This window comes from Symphalangus syndactylus, chromosome 21, assembly GCF_028878055.3.
Source record: "Symphalangus syndactylus isolate Jambi chromosome 21, NHGRI_mSymSyn1-v2.1_pri, whole genome shotgun sequence".
Taxonomy (NCBI): Eukaryota; Metazoa; Chordata; class Mammalia; order Primates; family Hylobatidae; genus Symphalangus; species Symphalangus syndactylus.
The window spans coordinates 53,897,002-53,910,988 of record NC_072443.2 but is presented as its reverse complement, the minus strand read 5'-3'; the positions used below and the strand labels follow the sequence as shown (position 1 = coordinate 53,910,988).

Below are 13,987 nucleotides of genomic sequence, written 5' to 3'. Positions count from 1 at the left end.
CAAATTCATATCCAAGTTGTTCCAAAGATACTTAAACATAGTAAAGTTTTTCAATAACTGAATTGAACGTCAAGTTTGAAAAAATAAAACCCAGTTCCTTAGTCATGCTAACCTTATTTCAGATGCTCAAAGGGCCCATGCATCTAGTGCTGCTGTCCTGGACAGAGCAGCTCTAAGTGATCTGCTTTTACATGCTTTATGGTCTGACTATACATAATCCTCCCATTAGTAACTAAAGTATTGGCCAATAAATTTCTCCCAGGCATACGTTAAACATTCACAATACTCTGTGGCCATGTTTAACTTGGGAGCAAGTAGTGGCAAAACCTCCTATACAAAAACGTGACCACACCTCATTCATGCCTTTGTAGAGCTAGGCAAAATGCTTTAGATCAAAAATTACCTTGAATTATTTACTTTCGTTGTAATCTCTCCTCTAGGCCTTTGTGTGTTTTGATAGAGTTTGTTTGAATTGGCTCAATAAATCATTTTGTTTGCTGCAGAATTCCCAAAGAACATTCAGATCCATATACATGAGATTCCTGCTGCGTTTAGCCATACATTTGCCAGACTTGTGAGGTCGTTTATTCCCTGTGAAAGCTCAAGTGCAGCCCACAGGGAGGTTTTCAGCTGACCTTGTTGTGACATACCGATGAGGTAGTAGAGTTTAGAATTTGGAACGGGGATGGGTACTGGTCTTTACAGTTAACACAACCTGGAGTAGCCCATGCCATACTGTGTCCTTTTAAGTCAGTAAATTGAACTAAGTCGGTTATTCGGCAAGCAGTTCCTGTAAAAAACTACATGGCTAAGGTGAGTGATGATCATTGAAAGGAATTCATTGACCCACTGAAAAGATGAGAGTAGATGAAACTACCACAGTCATCCTGCCTCCCCCTGTTAGCTGGCTGGGTGAGGTGTTTTGTCCCGGTGCTGTGTACATTATCTTCATGTTTAACGTGTGTGTACTGGGGGCGAGAGGCCAGGGATGGTGTGATTGGTGTAGGTCATTGTCTAGGAAAACCAGAAAATCCAATGTTCAAAGGAAGTAAGGTGTTGTAGTGAAAACCTGTCACCCTGGCCTATTGATGTTCTGTTATGGTGTTTCTTAGTAAATTCCAGGCTGCATCTATATAGTCACTCATAGTAAGTGTGCTTTTGTCCAGTGGTAGGAGTGGCCAGAAATATCGCATCTGTTCCACCCTCAATTGAAACAGCTTCTTTCTCCACTGTATTTCTTTTGTTTTTGTTATTTATTTATTTATTTATTTATTTATTTATTTATTTATTTATTTATTTTTGGAGATGGAGTCTCACTCTGCTGCCCAGGCTGGAGTGCAGTGGCTCACTGCAACCTCCACTCCCCGCGTTCAAGTGATTCTCCTGCCTCAGCCTCCCAAGTAGCTGGGATTACAGGCATGCACCACCATGTCTGGCTAATTTTTGTATTTTTAGTAGAAATGGAGTTTCACCCATGTTGACCAGGCTGGTCTCGAACTCCTGACCTCAGATGATCTACCAGCCTCGTCCTCCCAAAGTGCTGGGATTACGGGTGTGAGCCACTGCACCTGGCCCTCCACTACATTTCTAATTGCCACATTCTCCCTAACTCTGAAAGCTCACATGCTTGGTAACAGTTTGGCCAGGTTTTAAGCATTTTCTGTGGGGTGTACTGCATTCCTTCCCCCTCACCCCTGCCTTTTTTTTTTTTTTTTTTGGTCATTATTCCCTGAGGTTGAACAGAGTCCACCTCCCTGCACCCCACCCCACACCACCCTCTCCACGCACAGCCATAGTTGTTCAGGGTTTTTGAAAACCAAAAAATACAAGAGTGGGCCTTGCTCCCAGCCCAGGTCTCCCAGGTTGCAAGTGAGTCTGATAACTGTGCCACTGTCTTTGCTGGGAACCCAGGTTTTATTGCTTTTCCAAAAATAATCACCTTTTCCTTAAAAAGAAAAGGCTTTGTATCTCTGTGTCCAACTTATGATCTGCACAGGTTTCCATGGAATGTGTAATCAGTGTATACACACCATTTGGTTCTTCTTTCTTTAACATTTCTAAAACCGAGCTTCCTAGTTATTTTTAATTGTTGCCTAATAGTTCATCAGCTTAATGTACATCATTATTTCACTACAGGGAATGAAGTGGCTATAAGCATCTTTTAGTATGGTTTAACAAACGTCGATTTTTATACAGATACCTTCCCTGACACTCCTCCCCCCATTTTGAAACTGTCCCCTGGGGTGCCACTTTCGTAAGCAGGATAACTGGGTCAAAGAGATGGTCGATTTTATGTTTCTTGATGGGTCTTCTCAGGAGACCCATCACAGTAAGGACCCTTTGATACCGCAGTGAATCTCCTTGAGAATCCACTCCAGGATGGCCACCATGAGATTCCAGTGTCACATTAACATTGGCGTCCCGTGAAGTTAAGCTCAATCTTACGTGCAGTGACCCCGACCCTGCTCACGTTAAGATCCACTTCTCTCTATCAGAGCCCTTCTTTCCTTTTCTCTGCCAAGCATCTGTCCAGAATGCTGTTTTATATGCTTAACAGTACAGAGAACAGCATCTATTAATTTTCCTAGGCCCACCTCCATTTCTTTTATGCATCTCGTGAGGGCTGATTCTCAGACCTGTCCTAGCCTAAAGCCGTGCCTGCTCACAAATTGCAGTCACGCGCTGACATCTGGACTTGCTGCCCTTATCAGAAGTGTTTCTGATTAAAATCAGAGAGCCAGAAACTAGAGAAAATAGCAGAGAATGCCATGACCAGATAACCTGAGGAGGCTTAGTTTGATTTTCTTCTTAAGTATACAGCTGTGTATACTTTGACCAAAAAATGTGTTTTGGATCAGTGCCAGTAAAGGGGTGGAGGTGTGCCCTCTCTCTGCTTTTAAATCTATGCCCATTTCCCCTCAGCTGCCTTCTGGCCGGGTACCCTTGATTTTCCTGAAGCTCATTCAGAACGTCTTCCCTTTTCCTCCCTGTCCTGCTTTAGCACCACCATGTACCCCTGGCAGTTTGCTGGGTCTGTGCATTTTTATAGCCTTCCAGGTGCTCCTAGGACTGGACATCCTTTTTTTTCTTTTTTTTTTTTTTTTTTTTTTTTTTTTTTTTTTTTTTTTGAGATGGGATGGGAGTTTCGCTCCTGTTGCCCAGGCTGGAGTGCAATGGCGCGATCTTGACTCACTGCAACCTCTGCCTCCCGGGTTCGGGCGATTCTTCTGCCTCAGCCTACTGAGTAGCTGGGATTACAGGTGCGCACCAGCACGCCTGGCTACTTTTTGTATTTTTACTGGAGATGGGGTTTCACCATGTTGGCCAGGCTAGTCTCGAACTCCTGACCTCAGGTGATCTCCCCGCCTCAGCCTCCCAAAGTGCTGGGATTACAGGTGTGAGCCACCATGCCCGGCCTGAACATGCTTTTTGATCGTAGGCAGAAATAAGTGTGCTATGGGTGCAGCTCACATCCTTGGCTAACCCCTAGCAGCAGCTGTCCATATCCACTCACCCTACCACACTTCCCTCCATGCTGCCAGCAGCGGAAGGAGCACCCTACAATGCAGATGCCTCCTTTGTTTGCCAACTTCAGTAGTTTCCCATCAGCTACAAGATCAAGCTCAGGCTCCTCTCACCTGGTCCTACCCTCCCCACGTCTACACTATCCTGTAGCGGCATCCAGTTCCTTGCTGTTCCACAAACTTGTCAGGGCTGTTTGGAGCCTTCAGCCTGTACAAGAGCTGTGCCCATCGCCTGGAATACAGCCTTTGACCACTTCAAATAATGACCTTTTTTCTACTTAACATTTACTGAACATTCAACTGTGTGCTGCGTGTGTGCTGACCCTTCACACACATCATCTCACTAATCCTCACAGTCCTTGAAGATGGGGACTAGTGTCACACGTGGCCATTGGGAACATCACACAGATCAAAGGCTGGGCTCAAGGTCACATCACCTGAACACACGTTCATGTGACGTGAGAACCTTAACTCTTGGCCTCCCAGTGACACTTCCTTCTCTGGGTTTCATTCCGCCTTGCAGAGAGCACTCTGACTTACTGTAGCCTTCTGTGTGTGTCTCTCCCGTCTCTACTGTGAGCCCCTCAAGAGCAGGGCCCATGCCTTCCCCATCCCTGTCCCAGAAGCTAACTGGAAACAGTGGAGACATGCAGCAGATTGTTGATTGAAGAAGGTGCTGCATCCATGGTCATCCCTCATATCCTTTATACATTTCTTATACATTTCATTTCTTTGTGGGAATTGCATCTTGAAGCTTTGTTTATAGCCATCTGCGTAGGTCCCTTAGGCTATGTGGCTGACTTTAAGGCTACAGATATTTTTCCGTTTCTGGCAAGTAGCAGCGCTGGGCTTAGCATTGTAGAGATTGTAAAAGAGAAGACATGGTCCCTGCCCTCCAATTGCAGAGATGAGACCATATGGGACACAATTAGCCATTAAAGACAATACATTTCAATATTTGCATGGAGTATTTGATTATATAGCAGATGCAAATTCTTTGGAATGACATACAAGGCCCTGCAAGATCTGATTCTAGGCCACTTTCCCAGTTTCATCTGCTACTCTCCCACGGATCCCCCCACACCCCAGACATACTGAGGTGCGTGCAGTCCTCGGAGCCCACCATGTTTCTGATGTCACCATCTCTTTGTAGGTGCTGTTCCTTCTTCCTAGAATGCCTGTCTTCTTCCTAACTGCCTGGCAACTTCTTACTCATCTTTTAGAACACTGTCTAGTGCCAGTTCTTTCCTTTTTGTTTTTGTTTTCATGGCCTTTGTACATTTTTCTTTAGTGTGACCCTTATCACATATGTCGATTTTGTAAGTCTGCTCTGCCTGTTCACTGTTGAGTTACTTTAGGTCAAGATCCATGTCTCAGTGAAGGAAAAATGAATGACAAAATAGAAATCGGATAAATAGGAAGGAGTGATGATCTAACATGGTGGTAGGTCAGTGGGGAATCACTTTCATTGGCCAGAATAGAGAGCTAAATAAAGTGGCTTAAAGGCATTAGAGGTTCATTTGCATGTGGAAAAAGCTTGGAGGTGGATGGTTAAGTGCTGGTGTGGGTGCCACAATGTCATCAGGAGCCCAGGCTCTGCTGTTGACATTGGCCACCTTTAATGCGAGGTTTCCCTCTTCAGAGTAACCTCGTGGCTCAAAATGGTTGCTGGAGCTGCAGCCATCTTATCCATTTCAGGCAAGAAGGACTAGAGAGGTCAGCTGGTTAAAAAAAAAAAAAAATTGTTCATTCCCTGAAGGCAGCCTCCTTCAAACAGATTTCTCAGGGTCCTTTACCCAGGAGCTTCATCTGCATCTCAGGCCAGGGTGTAGTCATATGGTCACCTCTGAGTTTTGAAGAGATGTAAATATACAGTAATAAACATAGGTTATCTTCACATTTAATTTAAAATGGCATTGCTTTTTAAAACAGATTTTAGATCTGAATACACATTTCTCAAAAAAAAGATATAAAATGGCCAATAAGCGTATGAAAAGATGCCTAGGGAAACACAAATTAGTCATTAGGGAAATGCAAATCAGAACCACAATGAGACATAATTTCACATCTACTAGGATAGCACTAGAGTCAAAAACACATAATAACAAGTGCTGGCAAAGAGAGAAATTGGAATTCTCATAACGCCGCTGGTGGGACTGTGAAATGATACGGCAGTCTGGCAAGCCCTCACAAAGTTAAACAGTGAGTTACCCTATGACCCAGCAATCCCACTTCTAGGTATACATATGTGAGAGAATGAAAACATACATCCACACAAAAGCTTATGTATGCATATTCATAGCACTATTCATATTAGCCAAAAAATAAAAATAACCAAAATGCCCATTAACAAATGAGTGGATCAACAAATTGTGGTATATCCACACAGTGGAATATTATTCTGCCATTAAAAGGAATGAAGTACTGATACATGCTATATAACATGGATGAATTTAAAAAACATTACAGCAAGTGAAAGAAGACAGTCACAAAAAAAAAAAACACATAGTTGATGATCCTGTTTTTATGAAATGTCCAGAACAGGCAAATCCATAGAGACAGAAACTAGATGAATGGTTGCCTGAGGGTGAGGGGAAATGGAGTGACTGATGATGGGTTTTGTATGAGGGCAATAGAATGTTCTAAAATTAGATAGTAATGGTTATACAACTCTGAATATACTAAAAGCCATTGTACACATGTTAAAAAGGGTGGACTGTATGTGAATTTTATCTCAATAAAGCTGTTCGAAAATTCAGCTTTTATCTGTAAGATATATCTTCAAAATTAACCTCAAAAAACAAAGGAACAGGTGGCAGGGGGGATAAGTTTCCCAAACCAGTTAATATTTCAAGACTTATATTAGTTATCTCCTTCTTCTCATTTGAGTCCCGACTTTAAAAAAAAAAATCTGCCCTGCACAGTCAGGATTGGATCCCTCTGGCTGGTTGCCCAGATGACCGGGATTCTGAGTGGTTTCTTTGTCCTGTGGACTTATCATTTCAAAAACAAAGCTCTTTTTCCCAATCTGCAAAGCTGAGGAATGGAGATGCCAGGGGGTCAACAAATAGGTGTAGGAAGCCACTGTATCTGCAAACCAGTAGGATGCTAGAAGGGTTTGCTCTTTGGGGCTCATGTTCCTTGGAGATTTTGTTACTGATAGATGGACAGAGGCAGGTCAGAGGCCATGAAAAATTAGTGTGGTGTTTGGAAAGGCCTCTGTGCCAGGAGTCTGCAGATGGGTGAGTCCTGACCAAGAGCTCTGATTCCTCAGCAAAACAAGAAAGATGATAGCCTTCTCACCACTGGGTGGGCACACGAGCTCATGGCCATGAGCCTGCCCTGTAAACACGGAAGGTGGGCACCAGGCAGGCCGTCCTGGAATGGCGAACTTGGGGTGGCTCCAGGGGGGACAGAGTTTGAAAAGGGAAAGGGAGCATTGTCTAGTGGAAAAGAAGACATAGGTGTGTTGGCTGGAGTGGTTGTCAGGATAAAAGGTGGTCGAAGAGATGGTTGGACAGCTGCACTCACTGACAAGTGTGGTCAGAAGGCTTGGGCCAGCAGCCCTTCCTGGTAAGTGAGCTGGTTAGGGTCGTTGGAGTTGGACAACAGGAACAACTCGCTGACTCTGCATCAAGATGCTGGAGATGGCCATCAGCAGAGAGGACAGACCCCCCCACCCCTCCTCCTCTAAGTCTCCCTCGGGTTGATCTTTGCTACGTGCTCTGGATTCTTGAGTCTTTCACGGAGGCTCACACTCTCATAAAGTCCCTTGGGAATTTTACAAGAAACAAATCATTTTTGTGTAGCATAAGATGTGACTAGTTTTAATTTGATATATTATTAAGGACTGCTATCAGGTTCATTTTGTTCAGAAAAATGAAACTTTTGGGATCTGGTTACAAAACTCTACCAGTGTATTTACAGGTTTTTCTAGACATTTTTTTGCTTATTAAATTGTTCTTTATGCTTCCTTTCTTCAACCAGTGGTCTATTTTTGGCATAAGTTAAGAAGGTAAGAATAAAACACAATGTAGAAATATGTCAGGGTAAACATTACTGTGGTATTAAAGTGGAAAAATATTTATTATAGTCCATTGATTTTCAGGCACGTATTTTCCAACTTTAACATCTCTGAAATTGTGATATGTCTTACAGTCAATGGCAGCTTACATTCATTTTTTTCTTATAAGATGGTGCATCTTTTGATCACTAATGTCTTGGATTTGATGAAATTTGGCAAATCATATTAGTGATTGAGCTTAGTAAATGCATTGTCCTCATTCTTTCCTGTCTGCCCTCAGATGTACATGTTGGATAATTCCATGCCCATCTTGGCATTGCAACCAGGAGCTTCTGCATCCCTTGCTTCCAAAGAGAACCAGTGAAACATCTTTTTGTTCTTGCAGGTTCTTATTGATTGACCACAAGCAGATCTTTCACCCTCGGATCTCTAGCTACAAAAGGTGCAATGGGACCTTTCTCTCTTCCCCAGCCCTTCCATTCCTCCAGCCCCCCCCCCAGGGTCCTGTACCCAGTTTATGTGACTGTCCTTGAAGCTTTCCTGGAACCATACTTATCACCAGACCCTTCCCAAAGTGACTCACTAACATTGGTCTCTCTGATGGTGTCTCTGGGTAGGTAAGGGATGGGGGACATCCCCTTGCCCTACTATGGGGAGAGTGACTAACTCTTTTCTTGTCCTTTCCGGATAGGAACCACTGGCTCAATGACCTGTAAGGGCCACTTCAGCACATCCATTCTGTCCATCTCCAAGCCTTCACCATAGGGAAGAACTTTTGCTCTAAGTCACCTCTCAGAGAGCTCTCTTTGTAGCTGAAGATCCCTCTCATGAGTTACATCAAGAGTAACCTAGAATTATACCAGCAATACACAGCCATGGCCCCCAAGCTACTGGCCCGCATCTCCAAACTCCTCATGATGTGCCAGAATGCAGGCATTTCTATACCAAAGGGCATCAGAAACATCTTTGAGTTCACTTGGGAAGAGCTCATCAGCGACCCTTCAGTGCCTACCCCGTCTGACATCTTGGGCCTGGAGATCAGCTTTGGAGCCCCCCTGGTGGTGCTCATGGAACCCACCTTTGTGCAGGTCCCCACACTGAAGAAGCCAGTACCTCCACCACCACCAGCACCACCACGTCCAGTGCTGCTGGCAACCACTGGGGCAGCCAAGTGCTCCGCCCCCTCTCCCACCATGGCCCGTCAGGTGCGCGCCCACCAGGAGACCTTGAACAGGTTTCAGCAGCAGTCCATCCACCTGCTGACGGAGCTCCTCAGACTGAAGATGAAGGCCATGGTGGAGTCTATGTCGGGTAAGGCCCGGATGTTTGTGTATGTGCCCACCACAGCCACTACAGACAGGCGTCTCAGAGGCACATGCTGGGAACAGGTGGCAACCGTGGGTCTGCTGTAGGAATTGGATGCCTTCCCTCTGCGGCTCCTGGAATCATCCTCTCACTCCTCCCTGTTCTCCCATTTTTCCTGCCATTGCCCCAGCTTTGCAGAGTCCAGATTGGAAGGTTAGTAATAGGAACGGTGCAAGGTCAGAGACACTGAGGGGTAGTGATTGTGAGAACGATGCTGAGGTGGGGAGATAGCATCCATGTCCGAGTGGCATGTGAAGTTTTCAAATCAGGAGGGCTGATTGGGAAGTAGCCAGATGGAGCCCAGTAGAGCCAGAACAAGGGGGAGTCATAAGAACCAGGGTCCCAGGCCAGGCACGGTGGCTCACCCCTGTAATCCCAGCACTTTGGGAGGCCGAGGCAGGAGGATCACAAGGTCAGGAGTTTGAGACCAGCCCGGCCAATATGGTAAAACCCTGACTCTACTAAAAACACAAAAATTAGCCGGGCGTAGTGGTGCACACCTGTAATCCCAGCTACTCAGGAAGCCAAGGCAGGAGAATCGCTTGAACCCAGGAGGTGGAGGTTGCACTGAGCCAAGATCATGCCACTGCACTCCAGCCTGGGTGATAGAGCGAGACTCCATCTCAAAAAAAAAAAAAAAAAAAAAAAGAACTGGGGTCCTTCCAAAGTGAAGGTGTCATCCCAGGATCAAGGCCAGGACCTAGAGCAGCACCAGTGATGGAGCCTTCTGGATGCTGCGTCATTTCAGAAACCAATAGCATCGGTACCCAGGCCTATGGGTAGGAAGAGAGACAGGCAAAGGGAGGAGAGCAAAGCGACACCTGAAGGGTCCTCAGAGCTTGAGAGCCTTTCACAGTAGCCCCCTCACCCCCGCATATCCTAGGAATAGCACTCTACCCTTCTTTCCTGGGCCATTTACAGAGGTCCTTTTCTGGAAGCATTAGCCCTGTGCTAGGAGGGACACGTGTTGCTTTCTATCATTGCTTTAGTGGATGCCAACCCCTTGGACATCACCAGGCGCTTTGTGGAGGCCAGCCAGCTCCTCCACCTCAACGCCAAGGAGATGGCCTTCAACTGCCTGATTGGCACAGCTGGGAGAAGTGGCTACAGCAGCGGACAGTTGTGGAAAGGTGGGTACCTGAGCTTCAACCCTTAGGTAAGAAGTGCAAACAATATCAGCAGGAATGCAATGGAAAGGCAAAACCCGCAGTTTGAAGGTTTGACATTTCCAAGAATTGAGGTGGATGTGGAGCAACAGGGATTTTCAAATGCTTCGGGTGAGTGGAGGAATTGGTGCAATTCCTGTGGAGAGTGGTTTGGTGGTATCTGCTGAGTGGGCGACGGCTATACCTCACAACCCAGCAGTTCCTCTTAGAGGTCATTCCCTAGAGCTGTGCTTTCAAGCTACGTGCAGTGAAGGACTCATGTTTAAAATTTCCAGTGTGTTGTGGACCGACCCTTTTAAACACATGATAAATGTCACAGCGGTGTCAAGTTGCTGCACAGGCCTCTCAGTGCTCACCTTCAGTTTTTGTGCTCACCTGGTCATGGCCTGTGTGGGTCAGTGGCAGTCCACAGGCTGCACTCGAGTCACACAGCCTGAGGGAAGCTCACACGTATTCCAGAAGTCATACAAGAATGTTTATTGCAGGCAGGCATGGTGGCTTATGCCTGTAATCTCAGCACTTTGGGAGGCCAAGGCAGTAGGATCCCTTGAGTCCAGGAGTTCAAGACCAGCTTGGGCAACGTAGTGAGACTATCTTTAAATTAAAAATAAAAAAAGAAATGTTTATTGCAGAATTCTTTGGACTGGCAAAAATTAATCCGAATGTTTATCAACAGGAGAAAAAGATATAAATTAAGGTCCATTTAGACAGTGGGACATAATCATGAAAATGAGTGAGGCACTAAAGCATATTCACAGAGAGAAATCTCCAATGATAGTATTAAGGAAAAAAAAGAGGAAGCTATGGGAGGATATTATTTTTCAAAGTTTAAAAGCATGGAAAGTAGTAATATATCATTTATAGGTACATTACACAAAGTACAAGTATAAAAGCATGAAGGGGGAAATTCGAGGAAGTGATCTCTGGGGAGAGAGAAGGGGAACAGGATCTGGAAGACAGCAAGCAATTGAGTCTGTAATGTTCTTTTTGTTGCTTTTTTCTCACCCAGTGACCTCTCTCTCTCTCTCTCTGTCTCTCTGTCTCTGTGTGTGTGTGTGTGTGTGTGTGTGTGTATGTTGAGAACACAAAATCTCCCCAAGCAAATTTTGAGTGTGCAATACAGTGATATTAACTATAGTCACCATGCTATATATTAGTTCTCCACAACTCATTCCTCTTATAAGTGAAAGTTTGTACCCTTTGACTAATATCTTCCCACTCCCCCGCTGCCACCCTCCAGTCCCTGTCAACCACCGTTCACTCTCTGCTTCTATGAGTTTGAGTTTGACTTTTTTAGATTCCTTATATATGTGAGATCATACAGGATTTATCTTTTTTTTTTCTGGCTTTTTTTGTCATTCAGGATATAATGTACTCTAGGTTCACTTATGTTGTAGCAAATGGCAGGATTTCCTTTTTTTTTTTTTTTTTTTGAGACGGAATCTCACTCTGTCGCCAGGCTGGAGTGCAGTGGCACGATCTTGGCTCACTGCAAGCTCCGCCTCTCGGGTTCACGCCATTCTCCTGCCGCAGCCGCTCGAGTAGCTGGGACAACAGGCGTGCGCCACCATGCTCGGCTCATTTTTGTATTTTTAGTAGAGACGGGGTTTCACCATGTTGGCCAGGATGGTCTCGATCTCTTCACCTTGTGATCCATCTGCCTTGGCCTCCCAAAGTGTTGGGATTGCAGGTATGAGCCACCACGCCCAGCCCAGGATTTCCTTTTTTAATAGCTGAATCATATTTGTGCGTGTGTGTCTGTGTGTGTGACATTTTCTTTATCCATTTATCCTTTGATGAACACTAGGTTGTTTCCATGTCTTGGCTATTGTTAATACTGCGATGAGCATAGGAGTGCAGATATCTCTTTGAAATACTGATTTATTTTCTTTGGATAAATACCCAGAAGTGGAATTGCTGGATCATATGGTAGTTCCATTTTTAAATTTTGGAGGAACTCCATACTGTTTTCCATAATGACAGCACCAATCTCCATTCCCACCAGCTGCGTACAAGGGTTTCCTTTTCTCCACACTCTTGCCGGCACTTCTTAGCTTTTGTCATTTTGGTAATAGCCATTATAACAGGTGTAACGTGGTATCTCACTGTGGTCTTGATTTGCATTTTTCTGATGATTACTGACATTGAGCATTTTTTTCATATACCTATTGGCCATTTGTATCTCTTCTTTTGAGAAATGTCTATTTGGGTCCTTAATCCATTTTTAAATCAAGTTATTTGGTTTTTGCTCTGCAGTGTTTTATGTCTTAAGCTCGGTAAATACACAGGTGTTCTTTTTGAATGCCTAAAAGTACTCACTGACGAGAGGTTTTATAGGAAGCATAAAAAAATTCTATCTCCCAACTATTTGCCCTCACCTGTAGAGTCAGTCCCCATTTAGTCTCTCTCCCTGTCCACTGAGTCAGTATCTTTGTCAGGCTCCTCTGATGGTCAGAGATTAAACATGTGCTAATACACACATACAGTGCAAATAAATTGCATAGAAAAATTGCAGATCTTGGGGAAAAAAATGTAAGATTTCATGAAGTCAATGAAAGTGATGCTGGAGAGCTGCAGAATGCCCCTCCAATGCCCCTGATGCCTGATGGGGGGCGGGGGAGCAGCACTAGCCGCCTGCCGCAGAAGGGAAAACCGAATGCAGGATCATGACTCCATGGAGAGAAAATAAAAAGAAGTAAAGCTCTTCAATAATTTTTCAAAAGGAAAACATGAAGGGCCTTATGTTTTATTGCCATAATACAATCATTGAGGAAGAAAGAAACCATACTGCCTTGAAACACCCAGCAGTCATTTTAATTTTCTTTGTAAGACTTAGTGTGTTCTTAGAGTACCAACTAATTTTTTAAAATACAAGATAAAATGTTATTTTCATAAATTTTGGCTTCCTTTTCTAAGACAAAGTTGTGATAAAACACTCTTCCCCACAGTGTTTACCATGAAATGAAGATCTCTGTTTTAGGGGAAGTTACACTGTGCCTGTTTTGTTTAGGATCAGCTAGGCTCTGAGACCAGCTAGGCTCTAGGTCCTCTAGCTGTGCTGTAATTATTTGTGCAGGTGGGTGATCGCCAGACAGAGCTCTGCACCTTGCATTCTGTTTTGGGGCTTAAAGATCTCCCTCATTTGGGGGCACAGCTGCTAAGCAGTCAGTTGCACGTGCATGAGAGTCCCATGGCAGATGTCAGGGTAGCTCCAGCCCATCCCTCGGACCTCACACCTGCCTGAGCCACTCCTACCTGAATATCATGTCTCCTTACCTTTAAAAGGAAAATGGTCCTCACCACTAACACTCCTTCTGATAAAGTGTTTCAGCATGCTTTCAGGATGAGGGAGGCGCAGTGGCTTCTGGCATCCTCTGTGGGCTGCAATTCATCTAAGGGAGGAGAATGGGAAGAGAGTTAAGCTGAGCTGGGGGCAGGGGGCCTTTTGGGTGATCTCTGTATCTTGCTGTCCTGCTGCAGCAGCAGCTGATTGCTGAGAGCGCCCCTCTCCATCACACTCCCTAGCAAGCCTCCCTGTCTTGTTGGCACTTGCTGGTGCAGACGCCCCTCTCTTTAAATAAGCCTAGAGTTTAAAGACAAAAATCTAAGTAGCAAAACAAAAATGAAGGAGTGATCCATTTCTTTTGGAAAAACACTCATTCATCCTAAAAGGACTTTACTTAGATAGTGCTCCTGGGGCATAAAAAAGAAGATTCAAACTCTGATGATTTGTTTTGCATGAATTATGTTTTTCAGGACCGTCCTCTTATGTGAGGTCTAGAGTTAACTTCTTTTAAAGTTGGGACCAGGCCGAGTGTGGTGGCTCATGACTGTAATCCCAGCACTTTGGGAGGCTGAGGCAGGAGGATTGCTTGAGGCCAGGAGTTCAAGACCAGCCTGGCCAACAT

At 44.7% G+C, this 13,987-nt stretch overlaps 1 protein-coding gene across 12 annotated transcripts in view; it reads left to right on the top strand.

Moving 5' to 3' along the window:
• Nucleotides 1-670: 670 nt before the first annotated feature.
• The window catches only part of C21H3orf20 (chromosome 21 C3orf20 homolog), a 95,159-nt gene continuing 81,842 nt past the window's right edge, over nucleotides 671-13,987 (top strand). For 6 of the 12 annotated variants that reach the window (XM_063630260.1, XM_055259369.2, XM_055259374.2 and 3 more), the window contains exons 1-4: nucleotides 671-813; nucleotides 7,934-7,990; nucleotides 8,240-8,859; nucleotides 9,903-10,043. In XM_063630260.1, coding sequence (XP_063486330.1) covers nucleotides 8,376-8,859; nucleotides 9,903-10,043 — 625 coding nt within the window. In that variant the 5' untranslated portion in view covers nucleotides 671-813; nucleotides 7,934-7,990; nucleotides 8,240-8,375. The other 6 variants (XM_055259372.2, XM_055259373.2, XM_055259367.2 and 3 more) reach the window with 6 other exon arrangements.